Here is a 22,716-nt window from a genome sequence, read left to right as displayed (position 1 = left end):
TATGCACCTTCCGCTGGTAGATTGGTCAGAATGGGTGTGGGTATGATTGTCGCGTGTGTTGGTTCCCTCACTCTCTGCTAAGTTCGAGTCTTTCATCTGAATCAGGTGGAAATGGGCAACTGTGCGCCGAGTAATGCTCCTGAATAACTCTTGATGATCAATTTGAAGTCCATGCAGGAGAGTATATCCAACATCCATCTCATCCTCAGTGCTCCCTCCCACATAGAGGAGGATTTATTGTTCTGGTGAGTCTGCAGGCGACGGCGGTGCTATGTGGAGATCAGCAGGATGTTTCCTTCCTCATGTTTGACCAGCTGCAATGAGACGCCATGAGTTTCATAACAAATGGTGGGGGCACGCAGAGTGATGCCCTTGCGACTCTATGCAACACTGTGCTACGAACCCTCCTCGTCTATCTCGCCAGTAAAAAAACAGAACGAGAGAACTGTCTTTGCATACTTCACAGCTTAAAGATAGAGCTGCTGCCATTGGAATAATTTTCTGATCTCTGAGTGCAGGTGCGAGTGTTTTTAAGAGAGTGACTGACACTTTTCCCATCACTGTGATGTTTCTGCAAAAAATAAGGAAGAGTCACAATAGCACGGAATTGCCTCCTCTAGTGCTGTCAGATGCAGAGAGTGAAAGCCATTCTCAGTTTTCTCCTATCTCAGTAAGAAACGACTCAGCTGCTCGATGCTCCTCCCTTCATTTCCACTATTGGTGACGTTTCAACCTTACGATCTGTCAGAATTTGCAGTTAGTTTTGTTTTTTACACTGGGGCTATGTGTTCTGGTCAGAATCTCTATTAATAATCGTCAAATCAATGAAAGTTATAGTAGCTAAGAGCAGTCAATACTGTGGATCCAAGATCTCACTGAGAAATGTAATGGGAAGTTTGAACTCACACCAAGTCCCATTCCCCGATCCCGCCCCTGTGCTTACTCTGCTCATTGGCTCACAATTCAGCAGCAACTAGATTTTCAAATTCTCATCATTGTTTGATAAGTTTCCCTACAGTGTGGCAAATTGCCCTTCGCCTCAACAAGTCCACACCGAACCTTCGAATAGTCACCCACTAAGCCTTATTTTTCTTCATTTACTCGTGCCTAATGCACCGAACCCTATGGGGAATTTAGCATGGCCAATTCACCTGACCTGCAAATCGTTCGGAATGTGTGATGAAACCGGAGCACCCGGAGGAAACTCACGGAGACACAGGGAGAATGTGCAAACTCCACACAATCACCCAAGGCAGGATTCGATCTCAGGTCATTGGCGCTGTGTGGAGCAGTGTTAACCACAGAGCCACCGTGTCGCCCACCATGTAATCAAACCCGTGCTTGTCCTGAACCTCCATATCTCTGTAACGTCCTCCAAACTGTGTCATCCAGCATGCTCAGCAACCTTGGATGCATGGTGTTCTATTCTTTCATCCAAGTCATTGAGAAATATCATGAAAAGCTTAGATTCCAGAACAGATTCATGGTGACACGACTATTCACACAGTATATCTCCTGGACCAAAGCAATTACTCTTCGTTTCTTGCATATGTTTCCATGTTGAAGGAGTCTCTCAAACAGAGAAACATAGAAAAAAAGGAGCAAGCATCGGGATTTAGCCCTGCTCTGTATTTTATGACGAACATGGCTGGTCATTCAATTCAGTCCCCTGGTCCCGCTTTCTACCAATACGCTTTGATCCCGTCAGATTGAAGAACTGTATTGAGCTCCTCATTACAAATGTTCGCTGTTTTGGACTCATACAGAAATAAATAAACGTTGCTGGAAAGGCTCAAAACGTCTAGAAATATCTTTGAAGAGAAATCAGCGTTGACGTTTTGTGTTCGGTGAACCCTCCTCAGGACTGATGATAGCTCTGAAAATGCTAGTTTGTGTGCAGAAGATAGGGTGAGTGGGTGCGGTAAGGTGCAATCAATATTTGGAAAGAGGGACCAAAAAGGTCAAAGTACAGTTGATTATATAAAGCAGTGGATAATGATTTGGTTAGTCGAGTGAAAAACTAGTAATGGAGACGTTTAGTGTCTTTGTATTTCAGACTATGTGATGATAAGGCTTGAACTGTGGGGCTGAGCGCTAGGACTTGGGAGAAATCAGGCCGAAAATTATTGAACACAACATTGAGTCAGGAGGGCTTTAAGACCCCAAGGGGAAAATGAGGTGTTCTTCAAGCACGCACTGATATTCATTGGAACATTGCAAAAAGCCTGTGACAGAAATATTGATAAGTGAATAGGGTGGTGCGTTAAAGTGGCAGGCAACTGAAAAGTCAGGGCTATTTTTGTGGGCAGTGTAGACGTTTTGTAAAGCGATCACTCAGTCTACACGTCATTTCTCAAATTTAGAGGATGCCACACTGTGAGCAGTGAATGCAATAGACTAGATTGCGAGAATTGCAGATAAATTGTTGTTTCACCTAGATTGGATGTTTGGGTCCTTGGATACTGATGAAGGAGGAGGGAAGTTGCGAGGGTTGATTCCATGGGGCTGTACGGGTGTGTTGGGAGTGAAGAAAGCATGGACCACAGAGTTCTGGAGATGGTCCCTTTTTTGTGTCATCTCAAAATATGGAAAAAGTACGTTTGCTTTCTTTCCAAGTTATTAACCTCTGACTATCAATTATACAAATATCTCAGCAAAAGGCCCAGCAATCACTTCTCTATCTTCCCATTATTGTGAGGCAAATGGTTTTTGGGAAATTGATGGAATTAAAGTTTAATAAATTCACCAGACAAATAATGTACATCCCAAAATATTCCAGAAGGTGGTACATAAATTGTTGGAATAATGGTGTTCATCTATCACGGTTCTCTGTTTTCAGGTAATGTTCCTTCATAATTGCAGGTTTGCTCATAAGATCTCAGAATTGAAAAAGGTCGTGAGAGAGAAAATGGCAAGATTCCGGCCGTTCAGCCTAACGGTGTTATTGGAGGAAAATACTTGAATTCATGATTAAACAGAGTTGGGTATAAGTTTATAAGAGACATGGGATAAATGAATACAAAACAGCTTGTTCTTGTTTGTCAAAAGGTCAATACCAAGTTGGTAGGCATTCAGTCGGAAAAACAAAAGGTTTAGAGGGGAGTTGAGGAGCAGGTTTTACCCACAGGGTGTAGGGAATCTAGAATGTTCTGCTTGAGCTGGAGATGGAGATGGGAAACCTCATAACATTCAAAACGTACTTGGATAAATACTTAAAATATCATAGCATTTAAATCTATGCGCCCTATATTGCAAGTGGGGCTAGTGTAGGCTTAGGTTGACTGGCATTGAATCAATTGTCCGAAGGGACTCTTCTAATGGTGTAATTTCGTCGCACTATTGTGAGCAGTTTTGATTTCCTTATCTGAGGAAAGACGTTCTGGCTGTGCAGGAAGGGCACAAATCAAACTGTTTCCTGGGATGAGAGGACTTATATCTGATGAAAAACTGGGTCGGTTATGAATATACAATATTCACTGGAGTTCAGAAGATTGAAGTTTGAATTTTGAAACTTTCAAAACCCTAAGAGGTCAAAGTAGGATGAATATAGGAAGGATATTTCTGACGACTGGAGAGTCCAAAACCAGGCTTTACTGTATAATGTTCTGCAAAGAATATTTAAGAATGAGAAGGGGAGAAATGAACCCGGGTCTCTGGCACTGTGGTTAGCACTGCTACCTCACAGCGCCAGAGACCCGGGTTCAATTCCCGCCTCAGGCGACTGACTCTGTGGAGTTTGCACATTTTGCCCGTGTCTGCGTGGGTTACCGCTGTTTGCTACGGTTTCCTCCCACAGTCCAAAAATGTGCAGGTTAGGTGAATTGTCCATGCTAAATTGCCCGTAGTGTTGGGTAAATGTAGGGGAATGGGCCTGGGTGGGTTGTGCTTCGGCGGGTCGGTGTGGGCTTGGTTGGGCCGATCGGCCTGTTTCCACATTGTAGATAATCTACTCTAATCTAATCTTCACTCGGAGAATAGAAATCTGTGGAAGTCGCAATCATAGAAAGCAGAAGAGCCAGAAATATTGAATGTTCTAACAGGGATTAGATGCAGTTAATGGTGAGTAAGCATGAACAGGGGATTGAGTTTGATGATCAGCCATGATCATATTGAATAACGGAGCAAGCGCAAAGGGCTGAATGGTGCAGATCAGCTCCTAGTTTGGCGACAGGCGACAGAGACGAGGGAAATTATGTGTCCCCAACAAGCAACATACGAATAGTGGTGTCCTCAGGGATCTGAGCTGGATCCTCAGCATTTCAGACTATTTCCAAATGACTTCAGCGAAGGAACGGTCATGACAGGATCCACAAAGATATGGCTGAGGTTTTCAGTGGCAGAGCATTGTGATGTGGAGGACTGGGGGCTCAAGTAAAATTCCAAGATGAAGCCAAGTTTTCAAGAATCTGTTTAAGCAGGAGAAAGGGCTCTGGGAGACGGATGTAGGTGGACACGAAGTTGAAGAAGATAGCTTTAATCTTGCAAAAGTGTGTCCTGGTCTACCTTGCTACAAAGTCCTGACAGCTGTTAGCTGCTGTGCCTTTCACTTACAAGGCACTTATTATTAGAGATTCTGACCACAGCAGAAAGCCCCAGTGTAAAAATAACTGCAAAGTCTGACATATCTCCCGGTTTAGCTTCACCGATAGAGGAAGTGAAAGGAGGACCTCAGACCAGCTGGAGTTTGTTACTGACAGGAGAGAATAATGTGAACCGTCGGAACTCCCCGGAATCTTATGGCATAGGACGAGGCCGTTCAACCCAACGTGTCTGTGATTCACACATTTAGTTCCACTATTCCCCTCTCTCTAACCATTACCCAGCAAATCTCCTCTTTCAAGCTTGATATGCAATTACCTGGTGCACAACACGAGGCTGTCCTTAAGACGACCTCAAAAGCGGCATCTTATTCATTCATTTGGAGATAACCTGACTCCTTTGGGAAGTGGATTCAATGAGCATGATGCTGGAAATGCACAACAGGTCTGCCAGCACCCGAGGAGCATGACAGTTGACGTTTCAGGCATAAGCTCTTCATCTGGAAACTGCGCCTGACCTGCTCATCCGATGCTGCTTGACTGCCTGTGCTTTTACAGCATCAAACATGTTGACTGATTAACTCTGTTAGCGGGTCCTTTGGGAAGGAGCTCCATGTTTACTCGTCTCCATTATCGAGTGCAATGCAAGTTGGACTATATTTTCTTGCAGAGAAATTGAGGGCTGCAGATGCTGGAGATCAGAGCTGAAAATGTGTTGCTGGAAAAGCGCAGCAGGTCAGGCAGCATCCAAGGAACAGGACAATCGACGTTTCGGGCATAAGCCATTCCTGAAGAAGTGGTATCCATGGCCTCTGTATCCCATACGTAAGAGAGAAACCATTTTTTCTGGTTTACTCTTTTCACACCGCCCCTGATTTTGATTTCCACTGCCTCTTCTGTATTACGAATTGAATTGAAAAGGTTAGAAGTGTTCGATATTTGGAGGTGGTCCATAAGACGTGATACTTTACTCTGGATTTCATTTGTCCTTTTCCGCTCGAATCCAAAACCTTGTGATATGATGATCATTGATCCCTAAATGTCCTTTCACTGCCACTTAATCTACTTGGGACTGCTCATTCCAACGACCCAGATCCACCAGACCACATCACAGCGTCTCTTCCTCTGTGGCGTGGACGCTTTTCAAGGCATCACTACTTATTTCCCAAAATTCGTTTGTTTTCGTACCTTTCTCAACAGTAAATACTGAGGCGAAATATTTGCTTAGTAAAGCACTACCAACTATTTTAAATAAAAATTCCACAATTTCAAAGTGTGACACATGGAGTACGTTCTATGATCATGACTTTAATCTGTTCTATTCCATGGTCACCTTAAAGTTTCTCGTGCAATAATCACTCTGCCCTACATGTCTCTCACTAACACTTGATGCAGGTCCAGCGGAGCATCCTTTCTCAATAGACACGAAACACACGGTTGGAGAAAGTCAACCTGCACAAATATCACAAATCTGGCCCTTCAATGCCATTTACATAGCGACTATCCTCGTCTATATTCGGAGAACTAAAGACCCCATAATAACGACTGTATCATGTTGCACATCTCTGTAACTTCCTTGTAGATTTCTTCCTTTCCATCCTTCACACAGACCTATGGACTGCACAAAGCAATCTGATTGCATCTGTTTTGTTTCTTAATTCAATTCAAATCGATTATGTCCTTCATGCTCTGGGACATCCTCTTTCTACAGCTCGACACTGATCTCCTTAACTTGTGCCACCACTCCTCACACTTTTTCCCCTTTCCTACCTTTCGTGAACACGCTGTATTCGGGAGTATCTAATATTCGCTACTGCACTTCTTTGTTCCCAGTCTTTGTTAGAGCCCGAATATCAGATTTCTCTTTATAATCTGTGCCTGCAATTCCCCAGTCTTAGTTCCGACACTTCATGCAGTCCCATACATGAATAGACTAACTCATTTAGACTTTATTACCCTCCATCAATCTGGCCTTTCCAAAGAAGTTACTTTCCTCGTTCTGCTGCTATCTATCCGTCTATCCTTTTTTTAAGCATTGGCATTCCTCTCGGTTATAATCTTCGAGATCCCATATATTCCCGCTAATTTCACATAAACCCTCTCCAACAACACTAGCAAAACAACCCACATGGATATCAGTCCTTACTCTGTTCATGAGCAACCAGCCTGGTCTAACCCATTTGCTATCTCCCCAGAGGCAGAGCCAGTGTTCCAAGAACCTAATGCCCTCGTCCTGGATAATCTTTCTAGAGCCACATTCACCCGTTGTATCCTCGACTTCCGATTAACATTGCCGTTGAGCACTGGGAGTTATCTGGAAATTCCAACTTTTGATTACTTGATGCGAATACACTTCCAAACTATCTAAATTCTAACTGCAGGACCACATCTCTATTCTCCTTCTGTCACTGGGACAGATGTGGACCATGATTGCTTGCCTTATTGCTGCTCCCATTCTCGCTTTATGTTGTTTTAGGGCCTCTCAATGACTGGCTTCACCTTGTATCCAGGGAGAAAACACACCACTCTTAGTTCCCATCTGATACTGCAGAAATACCTATTGACTGCTTTCGCTCTCGAATCTTCTGTCACTATCGTCGTTTCATCTTCCTTCGTCTCCCCCAGCTCTCCCCCATGGTGTCACTCGGTTGTTACTGCAATCCCCAGTTAAACGAGAGTCCTTATCAGGTTTCCGAACTGCACACACGTTCTTCCTGTACTAACTACCTATTCATTTTGAACTGTCTGCTGCTCTGCTATTCCCTGTCTCCCTGCTAACTCTGAGGCTGTAGAGTGGTCACATCACTTCCCTAGCTTGCCAAAGAGTTCGAGGGTATACTGAATAAGGTCCTAGGAATTTATCCTTCTTTTGCGTTTTGTGACATCTAGTACCTCCTCCTCTATACTGTGTTCACTTTTCAATATGTCACCATCAATGTCCCGATATACTATATGTTTCATTTCTTTCTCCACAGTAAATGCTGATGCAAAATACCTGTTTACCATCTCCCCAAATTCTCAGTTTCACTTATAAGCTGCCTTGTAGATCTTTGCGGGGCCATATTCTCTCCCTAGTTACACTTTTGTCCTTAATGCATTTATGGCATTCCTTTGAATTCTCCTTAGCTTTATTTGACAAAGCGATCTCATTTCCCCTTTTGCCCCCCTGATTTCCCACTTAAGTATGTTCCACTGCCTTTATAATCTTCTAAGGATTCCCTCAAACTCAATTGTCTCTACCTGATGTACGCTTCCTTCATTTCTTTAACCGAAAGCTATACTTATTAGCGTTGGCTTTCACCCTAACTTTCTAGACTCTCGTTACTTCATTTGTGAAGGCTTCCATTTTCAGCCTATCATTTTGCCTGAGAACATCCACCCCTAATCAACATCTGAAAGTTCTTGCCAAATACCGTCAAAAATGCCTTTTTTTCCAATTTAGAATTTAATTACTCGATCCGGTCTATCCCTTTGCATCACTATTTTAAATTAACAAATTTCTAGTCTCTGGCTCCAAGCGCTACCCCACCTAAAACACAGTCAATTGCCTTACTTTATTTTGCAAGAAGATGGTCAAGTTTTGCGCCTTCTCCAGTCGGTTCATCCAAACACTGAATCAGATATTTTTCTTGTACACACTTCACAAATTACTCTCCATCTAAACCCTCAACGCAATGGCAATCTCAGGCCATGTTTGAAAAGTTAAAGACCCCGACAATTGCTATTCTATTATTCTCACAAATAACTCTTCCAAATGCGTTTCTCAATAATCCAATGACTATTGGCGTGTCTGTGGCACAATCCCAATAAAGTGATCGTCCCATTTCTTAAGATTAGATTTTTTAGATTACATTACAGTGTGGAAACAGGCCCTTCGGCCCAATAGGGTGGTCATATTAAGTCCACACCGACCCGACGAAGCGTATCCCACCCATACCCCAACATTTACCCGTTACCAAACACTACGGGCAATTTAGCATAGCCAATTCACCTGACTTGCACATCTTTGGACTGTGGGAGGAAACCGGAGCGCCGGAGGAAACCCACGCAGACACGGGGACAATGTGCAAACTCCACACAGTCAGTCGCCTGAGGCGGGAATTGAACCCGGGTCTCTGGCGCTGTAAGGCAGCAGTGCTAACCACTGTGCCACCGTGCCGCCCACTAACTTTGAGTTCCACCCAAATATCTTTCCTGAATGCATGAACAGGAATATCGTCCCTATGTACAGCCAATACGTTATCCCTTATCAAGAACGCAACGCAACCTCTTCTCCTGTTCCCCTTTATTTCGTTACTATAGCACTTGTTACCTGCAGCATGAAACTACCAGTCCTGTCTATGCCTGAAATACGTCTTTGTAGTTGTTATGATATCCAAGTCCCATGTTCCTAACTATGTCTTTTGTTGATCCGCATTCCCAGTTTGCTTCCTTGTGTGGAATAAAAAACACAATTTAATATGACCACCCTATTTGCATTATTCCACCCTGCCCGGCCTATTTGACTTGCTTCATTTTTCAACTGTTCCAATCTCAGACTGATTTTATTTTCCTCACTATCTCCCTGGGTCCACTGCATGCTCTTTCCCGCGCCACCCATCATTATCCATCACATCATTTCATTCGTGTGAATTCCTCATTGCCTCGAAGTGGTGTTCCAACTGATCCATGCAATCTGGCATGATTCGCAGCCGAACATACTTATTGCAGACATAATCATCAGTAATTTGGAAACTCTCTCTAATCTCCCACATTCGACAGGAAGAGTTCATCACTCGACCAATGGTCATAGTTACACCTTACCAATCTTTAAACACGGAAAATGGCAGAGTATTGTTGCTTTAAAATCACTACCCCAGGCTAACTCAGTGTCTGTAACTTTTATTTTTAATTTTTAATAAAGTGACATATCTCAATAAGCATCCAGCAAAAGAAAACCCCCCTCCTCACTACGGGGGATTTACAACAAAAGAAGTCAGCAAGTTTAATCTGAAATTTCATGCACATATCGGCTCCAGTGCTGTCAGTTCTCCCATACAGGCTTCTTCAATGATATCTGTGATCTTTGCTAGTTGGTCATTTTCTTCCGTGCACTCCGATGCCCATAAATATTTGTAATCAAAATGCAAAAACAGTAGCTGTGCAGATTAATTGCATCGTCAGACACCAGTATACATTTCTTTCTCTATCTGACCAACTGAGTTCTACTATTGTGTCTCTCCCTCCTTCGTAAAGTGCAATTATTCCAATTTTTATCGTGAGGATCCATAACAAGGCAACAGCATAAACAATAACACCTACTTTACTCGGCAATCCAGGACATTAGCTACAATATCTAAAAGACTTCAAAAAGCGGGCAGCTCTTACATCCACAATGTTATACCGTCCTCCATTTAGGGTTACCCACAGCCCTTTGGTCACTGTATTACAAGAAAATGAGTTGTGGCACTTCAGAGAATGTAATTCTTCGATGGATAATGGTAACGGAACAGAGAAAGTTTTGTTTCATCTTTAAAGTCACAAGCCACATTCTAAGCTCTGCTTGCCTGGATAAACTGAAGAACTATGAATTCAATGAGCGTCTCATACCTTGGTTTGGAAAGTCAACAAATCCTCGTCATGTTTAACAAATGTTAAAATTTTGCTTGTGCATTGACTGATATCTAATTTTTGTTTCATTCTCTATATTGGCTGACTCAAATATGTTTGTAATATCCTTGTTGATAATTTATGAATAAACGACACTGCAGACAAAAACAGCCACTTCACTGTGGTAATTACTGAACTCGGCTTCTCCAATCTTTGTATAATAAAATGTATTATAATAAAATCTAGTCTCTTTTAGTCTGGATTGTGTTCTGATCATCTAATAGGTAGCTAAGCTAAAACTGATCATCTGAATGCATAGCAGTTCACAGACTGTACAAGACAACGTTTGTCTTTTCTTTTAAAAAAAACTTTATTTTGTGATGAGAGTTTAAAAAAAACAAGTTAAGCAATATTAACCTAATGACCAAATTTAGTCCCTCAGTTTGAGAAGGTGACCAAATTGATAGTCAAGCGATTGATGGGCTATGTACAGCTTTCAGTAAGACGTTCTACAAAGTTCCCCCCTGCAGGCTATTGCACAAAATATGGAGTCACGGGATGCAGGGTAATTTCTTGGTTTGGATCAGAAATTGACTCGCTGAAAGAAGACAGTGAGTGAAGGTTGATGGGAAATATTCAACCTGGTCATCAGTAAATACAGGTGTACCACAAGGGTCTGTTTTCAGTCCACTGTAGTTTTTCATTTTTGTAAATGACCTGGACGAGAGCTCAGAAGTTTGGGTTTGTAGATTTGTGGATGATAGTAAGATCAGTAGAATTGTGGATAGTGACAAATGATGGAGTGAATTACAGATGGGCATAGGTAAGCTGCAGAGCTGGGCTGAGAGGTTGCAAAATGAGTTTAATGCTGAAAAAATGTGAGGTGATTCACTTTGGGAGGAGCAACAGGAGTGCAGAGTACTGGGATGATCATAAGATTCTTGGGAATGAAGAAGAGCAGAGATTTCCATATCCAGGTGCAGAGATCGTTGGGTGTTGCCACGCAGGTTGACAGAGTCGTTAAGACGGCGTACAGTATGTGAGCTTTCATTAATGGAGGGACTGAGTTTCAGAAAAATGAGACCGTGCTGCAGCTGAGCGAAACTCTGGTACGGCCACACTTTGAGTATCATGTACCGTTTTGGTCACCGCATTATCGGAAGGATGTGGAAGGTTTGGAAAGGGTTCAGAGGAGATTTACTAGGATATGAACTGGAATGGCGGGAAGGACGAAGGAACAAAGGCTGAGGGATTTGAGGCTGTTTTCGTCCAAGAGAAGAAGGTTGAGAGATGACTTAATTGAGACATATCAGATAATCAGAGGGTTATGTAGGTTGGCATGTGAGAGCCTTTTTCGTTGTTTGGTGATAGTTAGCACGAGGAGACATAGCTTCAAATTGAGAGGTAATAATTACAGGGTAGATGTCAGAGTTTATTTCTTTACTCAGAGTGTAGTCGGGGAGGGGGTGGAACACACTGCGTGCAACTGTGGTAGACTCGTCAAGTTTAATACATTTGAATGGTCTTTGGTGAGGCATATGAACGAGAATGACATACTGTAGTTTAGATTGGCTTCAGATTGGTTTCAAAGCGAGTGAAGCATTCAGGGCCGAAGGGCCTGTACTGCGCTGTAATGCTCTAATGTTGTAAAAATAATTTCTCCCCATGAAAAATTACCTTATGTATTATAAAAAATTATAAATCTACCGATATTTCTTCAGTGAACAATTGTAAAGTAGTCATTAGTAATTCATCGTAACACTCCAACATTTTCTAATAAACATTACAATTGGCGGAAACGTACAAACCAACAAGTAAATACAATTTAGTACTTCTCAGCTTTCGACAATCTCTTAGAGCTGCAGGAAAGTTAATGAGGTTAAATAAAATAAATAAAAAAGTCATGTGTTCCGATGCCACTTTCCACCAACAGGCCCCGAGGTTTGAAAGTTGCTTCACTTGAGGTGAAGACCTAGTTTTCCATTAAATGTGTTGAGCGTTGCTACCTCAAGCAACCACTCAAAATGAGAAGTGAATTCCAAATGTACCATCACTTCTGAATGAAAGGGCTATGCCTCATGTCCCCTATCTTCCTTCCAGCAATTGTTTTCACTCTTTGTCTCCTGGTAGATGCGTCCTGCGTTGAAGGTGACAAGTCTCTATCCAAGACCATGATTATTTTGGACACTTCAATCACATCACCGCTTCTTCTCCTCTGTCCTAGGGAAAGTGTCTCTATCCATCTTGACTACCGGTTGCAGTAATTTCGACACATTGACAACATTCTTATAAAAGCTTTGTCCAGGCTTACTGCAAACATCGACATTCCTTTTATTGAAGTGCTAGTAGCTTCACTACTGTGATTTCAAGTACATATCGCATACTAGATTTAAATGTAAAGAACTGAAACAAGAGAATGAAATGGCAAAAATCGACCCCACAAGCGAGCGCAACAACAGAGATCGGGGTGTGCTGGAGATTCAGTGCCATGAAAAAATCCAAATTGCTTTTTTAAAAGGAAAGCTGAAATCTTAACAAGAACATAACAGGGAAAGTATTCGCTGACACACACATGAAAAAATTTGACTGACAGGGACTCTGAGATTCTGGGGCCTGCCACTGCATGAGACACTGCAGTCAAAGGCAGTCCATGTGATGATGTGACATGGGTTACTTCATATTCATGGACCAGAGGTATTGATGTAAGATAAAGGACCGAAGGTTAAGAGAGGATCTGAGTAAATACATTTTCACAGAGAGGGTGGTGGCAATATGGGACTCACTGTCTTTATACTGGTGGAGGCAGAACAAACATTGAAGAAGTATTTAAATATGCACTTGCAATGTCAAGATATACAGGATGATGGGCCTATTGTTGGGACATGAAATTCGAATCCTGAAGAGGTTGTATTTGTCCGACTTAGGTTCATTAGGCAAGGCCCCTTATGATTGAATGCCTACTGTAGACTTGAGCCCTTTAGCAATATGACTGACATTTGCAAAAGCCTATAAAGCCTTTCAGTTCCAGGATAATTAGAAAGGGAGAACAAATGATGGACTTGTCTGCCAAAGGAAGGCTTCAGTTTTAAAATCCTAATCTGAATTTGGAGATTACAAGCACCACTGCAATCACTGGAGCATCACCCTGAGGCAGGCAAAGGTGGAGATGCCTCTTGCTGAATGATTGCTTAAAACACCGAACTCTCAGGTCCATCGAAATATAAGGCTTTGTAATCGTCTCAGTGAGAATCTCCCGAGGGTGCTGGTGAAACCTTTTATTATAACCAATCGCATTAAAATAGATTCCAAAGCAAATTACTACGAATCTGAAATAAAAGCCCGATGCTGGAGAAATGCAAAGAGTGCAACCTCTGTTGGGAGGGGATGAGTTAATGTTTTGGATAATTCTGTTACAAAGGCAGCAACATTTTATTTTAGTTTAATTTAGTCTATTTTATGTTATTTTAGTTTGTTTAGAACTTTCTTATCACATTTCAGCACGTTTGATTGACATCACATTTGCAAATATCCACACTATCCACACACGCCTTCATTAACAGCTGTGTTTAGTGTGGACAGGATGCATTACAAACATTCGACAAAAATCCTGAAACAACAACTTCCAAACTCATTACTACTTCAATCAATTAGGACAAGGGCAGCAGTTAGATGAGAGCATCACCACCTTCACGTTTTCCTGCAAGCCATTCAATAGTTTGCCATGGAAGTATACTACCGTTCCTACACTGTCATCATGTCTTAATTCAGGAAGTCACTTCCTCAGTGCATTATGATTCCACTTACAGGATGTGGTCTGCAGCAGTCCAATAATGCAGCTTTGCGCCTCATTCTCTAGGAGAATTACTGATGGACATATAAAAGATATGTAAAAGTAAAATAGGCATGATTAGGGATCTGAAATGAAGAATGCGATGTTTCAGTTATTCCTGGACATTAGTAAAACCACATCTCGAATACGGGCTGCAATCTTGATTGCCTTATTAGATTACCTACAGTATGTAAACAGGCCCTTCGACCAACAAGTCCACACCGACCCTCCGAAGAGGAACCCACCCAGACTCATTTCCTTACATTTCCCCCGGACAGATGAACCTACCACTATGGGCAATTTAGCATGACCAATTCATCTAACCTGCACATCTTTGGACTTTGGGATGAAACCGGAGCACCTGGAGAAAACCCAAGGAGACGCGGGGACAATATGCAAACTCCACACAGTTGCCCGAGGTGGGAATTGAACCCAGGTTCCTGGAGCTGTGAGGCTTTGGTGTTAACCATTGTGCCACTGTGCCGCCCCTGAACAAAGAATACAAATCCTTTGGTGATGTTTCAGAGGAGTTGTATTCGAATGATCCCCGCAATATTTGTTTTGTGTGATGAGGAAAAATTGAAAAGGTGGCTTTGGTCTCACTGCAATTAAGAAGAGTGAGAGGTTTTCCTGTTCTACAGAACTCTCCAAACGCTTATCTTCCTCCCTCATAGTCATAGACTCCTGCTTCTTCTTTACATGAAATTAGACTGCCCAACCCTGAGGCTGATAACTTTCTTCTTTCAGGTATCCCCACCCCTCGCTGATGTGTCACAATTTTTCTCAACTCAGCCTGTAAACCAAACCTCCTGAGTGACAGTTGCTGTAGTTTTTATACATTCATTACAGATGTATTAATCCTGAATCATTTCAATTTTAAAAGGGGGTACAGATCCCAAACACAAATGAATCATATCCATTTCTTCGTTATATCAGTAATTGTCTTCAATATCTGGTTTGAAGTCTTCATCCTTTGCATTTATTGACTTTCACTAATGGACGTGTCCTGAAGCAGTCTATTTACAGTCCCTCATACTGAACAACTCCTAGATGATCTGCTTTCCAGACTCCCTTTTTTTTAATCATTTTGCAAATTTTACAAACCACGTGCACAAGTGGGCTTCCAGCAGCTGAATTGACAGCTCCAAATCAGTTTGGAAAAGCAAATGGAGATCACCCTCCCACAGTTCCTCATCATCAAACACTGACCAAATTTCCCAGCATTCCACACTGTGCCAGTTGCACTCTGTGCTGGTTGCCGCATATACGTTGCCTTGTGTTTATACTGTTTCTGAATTATATCACTCGGTTCTGTTTTGCTATTGCTCTGGATCTGGGTTTAGCTCACCCATTTCTCAGTCAAGAACTTCCTTCTTTCAGCCTGTGGCAGACTTTACATTCACAACCAGCAAATATGACAGTAGTGACGTTATCCTTTTCAGGTTTCATGGGTTCAAAGGTTTGACATCAATGAAGCAAATCTTGAAATACCTGTGATGTTTCTTGAAATCCAGTCTTCTTTGTCTAACCTATTCAGGGGCCAAGATTAGTGTGAGGAATTTGGGTTTTGATGGAAGTACCCACCGACTCAATTCAGAAGAAGCAAAGCAAGAAAGGCAAGTGGAACGAATACGAAAGAGAAAATTGTCAGCAATAACCAAGTACTGCCAGTTTTTTAAAAAAAGGAGGCAGCAACAACATTGATGTGCTTCTCGTGTCATTCTCTGTGTCCTACCGTTTCCCACTGTCTCCTCAGCATCCTTCCATTGGTTTTCTCTTTGAGAATCAACACTCCCATTCCTACAGGTCTTTTAAAAACCCTGTTACAGGGAATCACTGAGGCAGAGAACATTTCACTACTTCAGGGACATTTGACGAAATAGTGAGTGTAAATGAGGTGCTTTCTGAGATGCAATGCAGTGCACTTTGTGCAATGGTTAGCACTGTTGCCTTACCATGTCAGGGACTGAAGTTCAATTTCTGCCTCAGGCAGCTGTCTGTGTGGAGTTTGCACAACCTGCATGGGTTACACTGGGTGTTCTGGTTTCCTCCCACAGTCCAAAGAAGTGCAGGTCAGGTGAATTGGCCATGCTTCGTTTTGCATGGTGTTGGGTGCATTAATCAGAGACAAATGTGTGGACTTGTTGTGCCGTAGGGCCTGTTTCCACACTGTAGCGAATCTAATCTAATTTAACTTTCAGGTCTCACAGAAGATTGCGTATATTCTGTCAGTTTTGGAACAGATAATAGAAATATTCCCACTAACATTGCCTTCATTATGACATCCATTTCATTTCTTTATTATTATGTACTCGAACTATTCCAACTGGACGTTTAACACACAGCCCCCATTTCCTCACACTGGAATCAAGAATCACACTTGCCCCATCTCAGGTTTATGCACTGATAGTGGAATCAGTTTGCAGTTGCCCTGTTTGAATCAAAAAGCCACGGTGGAATATTGGGGCATAATCCAAGGGTTTATGAGATACCAGCAGCCTCCCCGCTGTGTGAGGGCCTGTTCAGGTAATGTTTCAGCCCCCTTGTGTCTCACTGATAATTGAGCCAGTGAGTGACATTGCTGGAGCCATTGGTGGATTGAAGGACATAACAATCAGGACAATGGGATGCCTTGGAATCCACTCGCTGAACAATGCTCACTGAGGTGGCCTGACCGCTACAGAATTTCACAGCAGAAAGTGTAACCAGTTGATCATTGAGTGTACTTCCCAGCCGTGACTCCCAGAATCCCTGAACTGAATACACCCAATCTGATCTCAAAAGCACACGGGGAAAACAATCGAAGAGAAAAGAAAACCTCAGTCTAGCTTATGGAATATTTATTACCCAAACCCTGTTCAATTGATATTCTGGGTAGCAAGATCGTGCTGGTCACGTTGATCAGCGCAGTGTTCCCTGTGGTTATGGCTCCAAACAGTTGAGGCTTGGGATGTTGTTCTGCTGAATGGCTGGTTTGGTGAAAAGGGGAATTACTATCAGACTATTGTGTAATGACCCCTTGAGGGCTGAGCTTTTCAGTTCACACACTATGCTTCAAATTACACTTCACCTAAGAGACATCAACTTCAAACTTCTTCGAATTTATTCCATTTTGAAGATTAACATTGACAGAGAAAAGGCTCAAATAAGAGCCGAGGTAAAGCAAGTTGCACGAATTCACAGCTATATCGGAGCTTGAGGCAAACACTGGTGGAGATTTTCTTAATTACATGAGAATCCTATCGCTTTAAACAGTGACAAAACCTTAAATTGGAACTAGTGGCTGAGCAGGAAGGAGGTCTGATTGACTAAGCCAGAGCCGACAGAGGTACACATCGTTTTTTCTGCAGCTGACAGACATCAACATCTTTGAGGAACGTTACTTCGCATCAGAAGTTGACACTGTTCCCAACTAACACTCCTAGGGCAGAGACTGCATAAGGTTAGATACAAAGTAAATCTTCCTCTACACTGCCCAAATGCACTTTTTTAACCCTTAAAACTCAGAAGTGTCTCTGAGACAGTGCCGAGATGGAAGAGAGTTAAAACCCAATGCTGACAATGGCCTTTGTCCTGTAAGCTCAGCCCTGTTTTATTTAAAGTTGTGCCTTCTGTGTGAACTGTCTCGAACACTCTACACACATTCTGATCTCCTGATGCTCCGGCTGAGGGGAGAGGAGAGGGTCACATGAGTGACGTCACAGGAGAAGCGAACATTGGACTCCCAATCGGAACGAGAAAGTATCAGCAGGCTGCTGAGGCTGTAGGTGCTGTCTGAAGCTCGCAGGTAGTTGCTTGTCTGAACCCCGTCCGAAATGATTGCACCATTCTTCTTCCACTGCACTTTCAGCTCTGCGGGATAGAAATGATTGACAAGGCACATCAGAGTGGCAGCACTCTTGGCCTTGACCTGTTCCAGAGAGGGGGGTAGCAGGATCAGCTTGGGCTGAGACCTCTCACGGCCTGCAAGACAAAAGAAGCAATTTTAGTGCCTGTGTTTGAAAGGTATTTCAATTCTCCGAACAGTAAATTGCAAGACTGTTGGTTTGAATGTTTGTAACCAATATGTATAAAACACAACAAAAGGACACTGAAGTACCCCACCCAGCGTACATTTTTTGCCCTCACAACCTTCAATACTTCCTCGAAGTATTGTTCAACATGAAGAAGAGACTGATTTATCACCGAAGGGCAGACTGTATATGGGAGGTTTATTGGAATCAGAGAATCAGAGAATCATACAATGCATACGATCAAGTATCGAGTATTTCTCACCTCTGGCTCTCCAAAAGACATTTTCAGACAGTGAAAGACTTCTTTCAAAACCAGCCACTGTTTTAGTGTAAGCAAGTGGCAGCTAGTTTGTACACTGCAAGACCCCACAAGTAGCAATGAGGTCATGGAGCAATTTTAGTGATGTTGTTTAAGGGATTTTTAAATATCGACCTGAACGCGACCCCCAAAGAAAACAACTTATAATACCCTAGGCAACGCTGGAACACTGAAAACATTGAATAGAAAGCCCTACTGTAGCTGTTTCTCGTCAGAACTCAGCCAAGAAATAAGCAATGTGTGGACATTATGCACACTATTCCATGTGGGAACTTTACGATGGTTCCCAGCTACTGGAGAACAATATGAATTGGAAATGTGGTCACTGACAGCCGTTGGAATTCGGATTTCAGAGCTGAATAGCAACTGCTGTCAGTGAGGAGCGTCCATGAGGCGGGGAGTTCCACGGAGAGCAAGTTTCTAGATGTGACCACTCTACAGCCTCAGAGTTAGCAGGGAGACAGGGAATAGCAGAGCAGCAGACAGTTCAAAATGAATAGGTACAGGAAGCACGTGTGTGCAGTTCGGAAACGTGATAAGGACTCTCGTTTAACTGGGGATTGCAGTAACAACCGAGTGACACCATGGGGGAGAGCTGGGGGAGACGAAGGAAGACGAAACGACGATAGTGACAGAAGATTCGAGAGCGAAAGCAGTCAATAGGTATATCTGCAGTATCAGACGGGAACCAAGAGTGGTGTGTTTACTCCCTGGATACAAGGTGAAGCAAATCATTGTGAGGCCCTAAAACAAACTCAGGCGAGAATGGGAGCAGCAATAAGGCAGGCAATCATGGTCCACGTCTGTCCCAGTGACAGAAGGAGAATAGAGATGTGGTCCTGCAGTTAGAATTTAGATAGTTTGGAAGTGTATTCGCATCAAGAAATCAAAAGTTGGAATTTCCAGATAACTCCCAGTGCTCAACGGCAATGTTAATCGGAAGTCGAGGATACAACGGGTGAATGTGGCTCTCGAAAGATTATCCAGGACGAGGGCATTAGGTTCTTGGAACACTGGCTCTGCCTCTGGGGAGATAGCAAATGAGTTAGACTGATATCCATGTGGGTTAATTTGCTAGTGTTGTTGGAGAGGGTTTATGTGAAATTAGCGGGAATATAAGGGATCTAGAAGATTATATCCGAGAGGAATGCCAATGCTTAAAAAAAGGATAGACGGATAGATAGCAGCAGAACGAGGAAAGTAACTTCTTTGGAAAGGCCAGATTGATGGAGGGTAATAAAGTCTAAATCAGTTAGTCTATTCATGCATGGGACTGCATGAAGTGTCGGAACTAAGACTGGGGAATTGCAGGCACAGATTATAAAGAGAAATCTGATATTCGGGCTCGAACAAAGACTGGAAACAAAGAAGTGCAGTAGCGAATATTAGATACTCCCGAATACAGCGTGTTCACGAAAGGTAGGAAAGGGGAAAAAGTGTGAGGGGTGGTGGCACAAGTTAAGGAGATCAGTGCAGAGCTGTAGAAAGAGGATGTCCCAGAGCATGAAGGACATAATCGATTTGAATTGAATTAAGAAACAAAACAGATGCAATCAGATTGCTTTGTGCAGTCCATAGGTCTGTGTGAAGGATGGAAAGGAAGAAATCTACAAGGAAGTTACAGAGATGTGCAACATGATACAGTCGTTATTATGGGGTCTTCAGTTCTCCGAATATAGACGAGGATAGTCGCTATGTAAATGGCATAGAAGGGCCAGATTTGTGATATTTGTGCAGGTGGACTTTCTCCAAACGTATGTTTCGTGTCTATTGAGAAAGGTCACTCCGCTGGACCTGCATTTCAGGAACTAGGAGGGTCAATGACATCAAGTGTTAGTGAGAGACATGTAGGGCAGAGTGATCATTGCACGAGAAACTTTAAGGTGACCATGGAATAGAACAGATTAAAATCATGATCATAGAACATACTCCATGGATCACCTCCTAATGTGTCACACTTTGAAATTGTGGAATTTTTATTTAAAATAGTTGGTAGTGCTTTGCTAAGCAAAAATTTCGCCTCAGTATTTACTGTTGGGAAAGGTATGAAAACAAAGGAATTTCGGGAAATAAGTAGTGATGCCTTGAAAAGCGTCCACGCCACAGAGGAAGAGACGCTGTGATGTGGTCTGGTGGATCTGGGTCGTTGGAATGAGCAGACCCAAGAAGATTAAGTGGCAGTGAAAGGACATTTAGGGATGAATGATCACCATATCACAAAGTTTTGGATTAGAGCGGAAAAGGACAAATGAAATCCAGAGTAAAGTATCACGTCTCATGGACCACCTCCAAATATCGAACACTTCTAACCATTTCAATTCAATTCGTAATACAGAAGAGGCAGTGGAAATCAAAATCCGGGGAGGTGTGAAAAGAGTAAACCAGAAAAAATGGATTCTCACTTTTGGAAAACTGATACAGAGGCCATGGATTGCAAGTAAGACATAAAAGAAGCAAACGTGAGATGAGGAAAAACATTTCCAGACAGATGTTAATGTGAGGAATGCGACATTAGTGCATTCCTCACATTTCCATCATGACAGCTTCAATTGAAACTTTGCGAAGGGAATGAGAATGTTGCTTGGAAGGGAACAATTTGCATGGTAACGGCAGGAAAATGACAATCAGTGTATTGGTCAGTCAGAGAGACGATTCAAACAGATGGACCGAATGGCCTCCGTGTGTTTTAAGATTATGTGTTTGAGCAAAGTTAAAGCAGGGGGATGTGGGAGCCGATGCCTTACTGTGATTTTCCTACTGTTGCTGTTTCCGCTGCTTCTGTTGCAGTTAGGGAAATTACTGACTCACACAGGGAGCCAGAGCTCAAAGTGAACTCTGCCTGGATCCGTCACACTAAGAATTACAGGAGACAACTCACTGATTTCACTCCATGCTGCAGGAATTTTGATCACAGGCTGCTAGCAGACAGAGCTCCTCCACATTGTGAGTAAAACTTACTGATTTAGATTTTGTTGCTTAAAGGGGGCATGGAACGCAAGAAAGAGAGCTGGACATTCTGTTAGACACAATGCTCCTCATCAACCATTTATTCACTGCTGCTCCCGAATAACACATTCAGAAATTCTGTTTTTGTGTTTTTGAAGTTGTGCTTCAGTATTGAAAGGATTTTAAATAACGGAGAATTGAGATTGACTTACTGAGTTGGATCTTGGTTCCTTTACCAAATGAAAGTGCTTGAGGCACGCTATAATCTTGCATACAGTAATAGTCAGCGACATCCTCTTCCTGAACGTTGCTGATTGTCAAAGTAAAACTGATTCCCAATTGACTGCCGATGAACCGTTCAGGGACGCCTGTGTATCGGTAATTTGCATCGCTGATCAGAAGAGAGGGTTTCTGACCGTCTCGCTGCTGGTACCAATTGACGTCGTCGTTAACGTCTTGACTGGCTGTACAATTGATAGTTGCGGTCTGGCCCAGTCGCACAAACAGCACCGCGGGAGACTGGTTCATGATGATGTCCCCGCTGATACCTGAGGGGTCAGATATAAATACAGTGAAGTCAGAATTGCCACAGAAAGCCTCTGTCAAATCAGAGATTATTGGAGTCACTGAGCATTCCTCTGGTTACAACATTTTCCCTTCAATCACAAATTAGTGGGATTGTAGTGAAATAGAGAGCATCTAATGATTCAAGGTGGAAGGCAAGACATTTGTACCTGTGATGAACAATGCCAGAGGCCAGATCTGCTGAACGTTTGAAATCATGGTGTGTGCTCCTGTCCCTGTGCCTTGTTCCTGATAAACTCTCACTTCAGTGCACTCTGTTTTATAAAGCTGCAGCCTGTAAGATTCTCACTGGCTGTTCTTCAGTATGTAAATAGTTTCAAGCAGAGAGAGCCACGTAAGCCCCTTGCACTTCCGCTTCTCCCTTGTTTCCATTTCAAGTCTTGCACTCTCTCACTCCATTTATATTTAAGTCTATTTTACACCGATTTACTGTCTCATTTTCTGTCTCCAGTTACAAACCTCTCCTTTACCAATGACAAACCTATTTCCTGTCTCTGTCTCTCTCCATGTCTGTCTCTCAATATCTCTGTATTGTAATGCTGGTTAGTCCCTCTCCGTCTCTCTCTGTATCTATATTTACCTCTGTCGCTGCTTCTCACTCCCTTATCCTTCTTCACCGATCTCTCTACGTGCTCTTCAACCCTGTGTCTTTATGCCCTCAATCCCTTCCTGACTTACTCTATCTCTCTCACCTTCCACCTTTGTGTCATTCTCTCACTGATCTCTATAGTCTCGTACCACTGAGTCATGTACAGTTTAATGTCTCCTCACACTCGCAGTCAATTTCACTAAGTGCATCGATCTATCTCACTATCTCTCGGTTTGACATTAATAGGTGTGAACATCGTCAGTGTATCTGTGTGCGTTAACAAATAGCTGATTATAATAATCACATTC

The 22,716-nt window shown here is 42.7% G+C and overlaps 1 gene segment (V, D, J or C); it reads right to left on the bottom strand.

Moving 5' to 3' along the window:
• Positions 1 to 17,036: 17,036 nt before the first annotated feature.
• Positions 17,037 to 22,035, bottom strand: LOC122562492 (Ig kappa chain V region Mem5-like). The segment is given in 3 exon segments: positions 17,037 to 17,919; positions 21,447 to 21,782; positions 21,969 to 22,035. Coding segments are annotated over 3 exon segments (714 nt in total).
• Positions 22,036 to 22,716: the final 681 nt, after the last annotated feature.

Source organism: Chiloscyllium plagiosum, unplaced genomic scaffold (assembly GCF_037043375.1).
Source record: "Chiloscyllium plagiosum isolate Xiang-an unplaced genomic scaffold, Cpla_swu_hap1 HiC_scaffold_20, whole genome shotgun sequence".
NCBI classification, from domain to species: domain Eukaryota; kingdom Metazoa; phylum Chordata; class Chondrichthyes; order Orectolobiformes; family Hemiscylliidae; genus Chiloscyllium; species Chiloscyllium plagiosum.
Note: the sequence above shows the minus strand (reverse complement) of the source record. Positions and strands in the feature narration are given on the sequence as shown.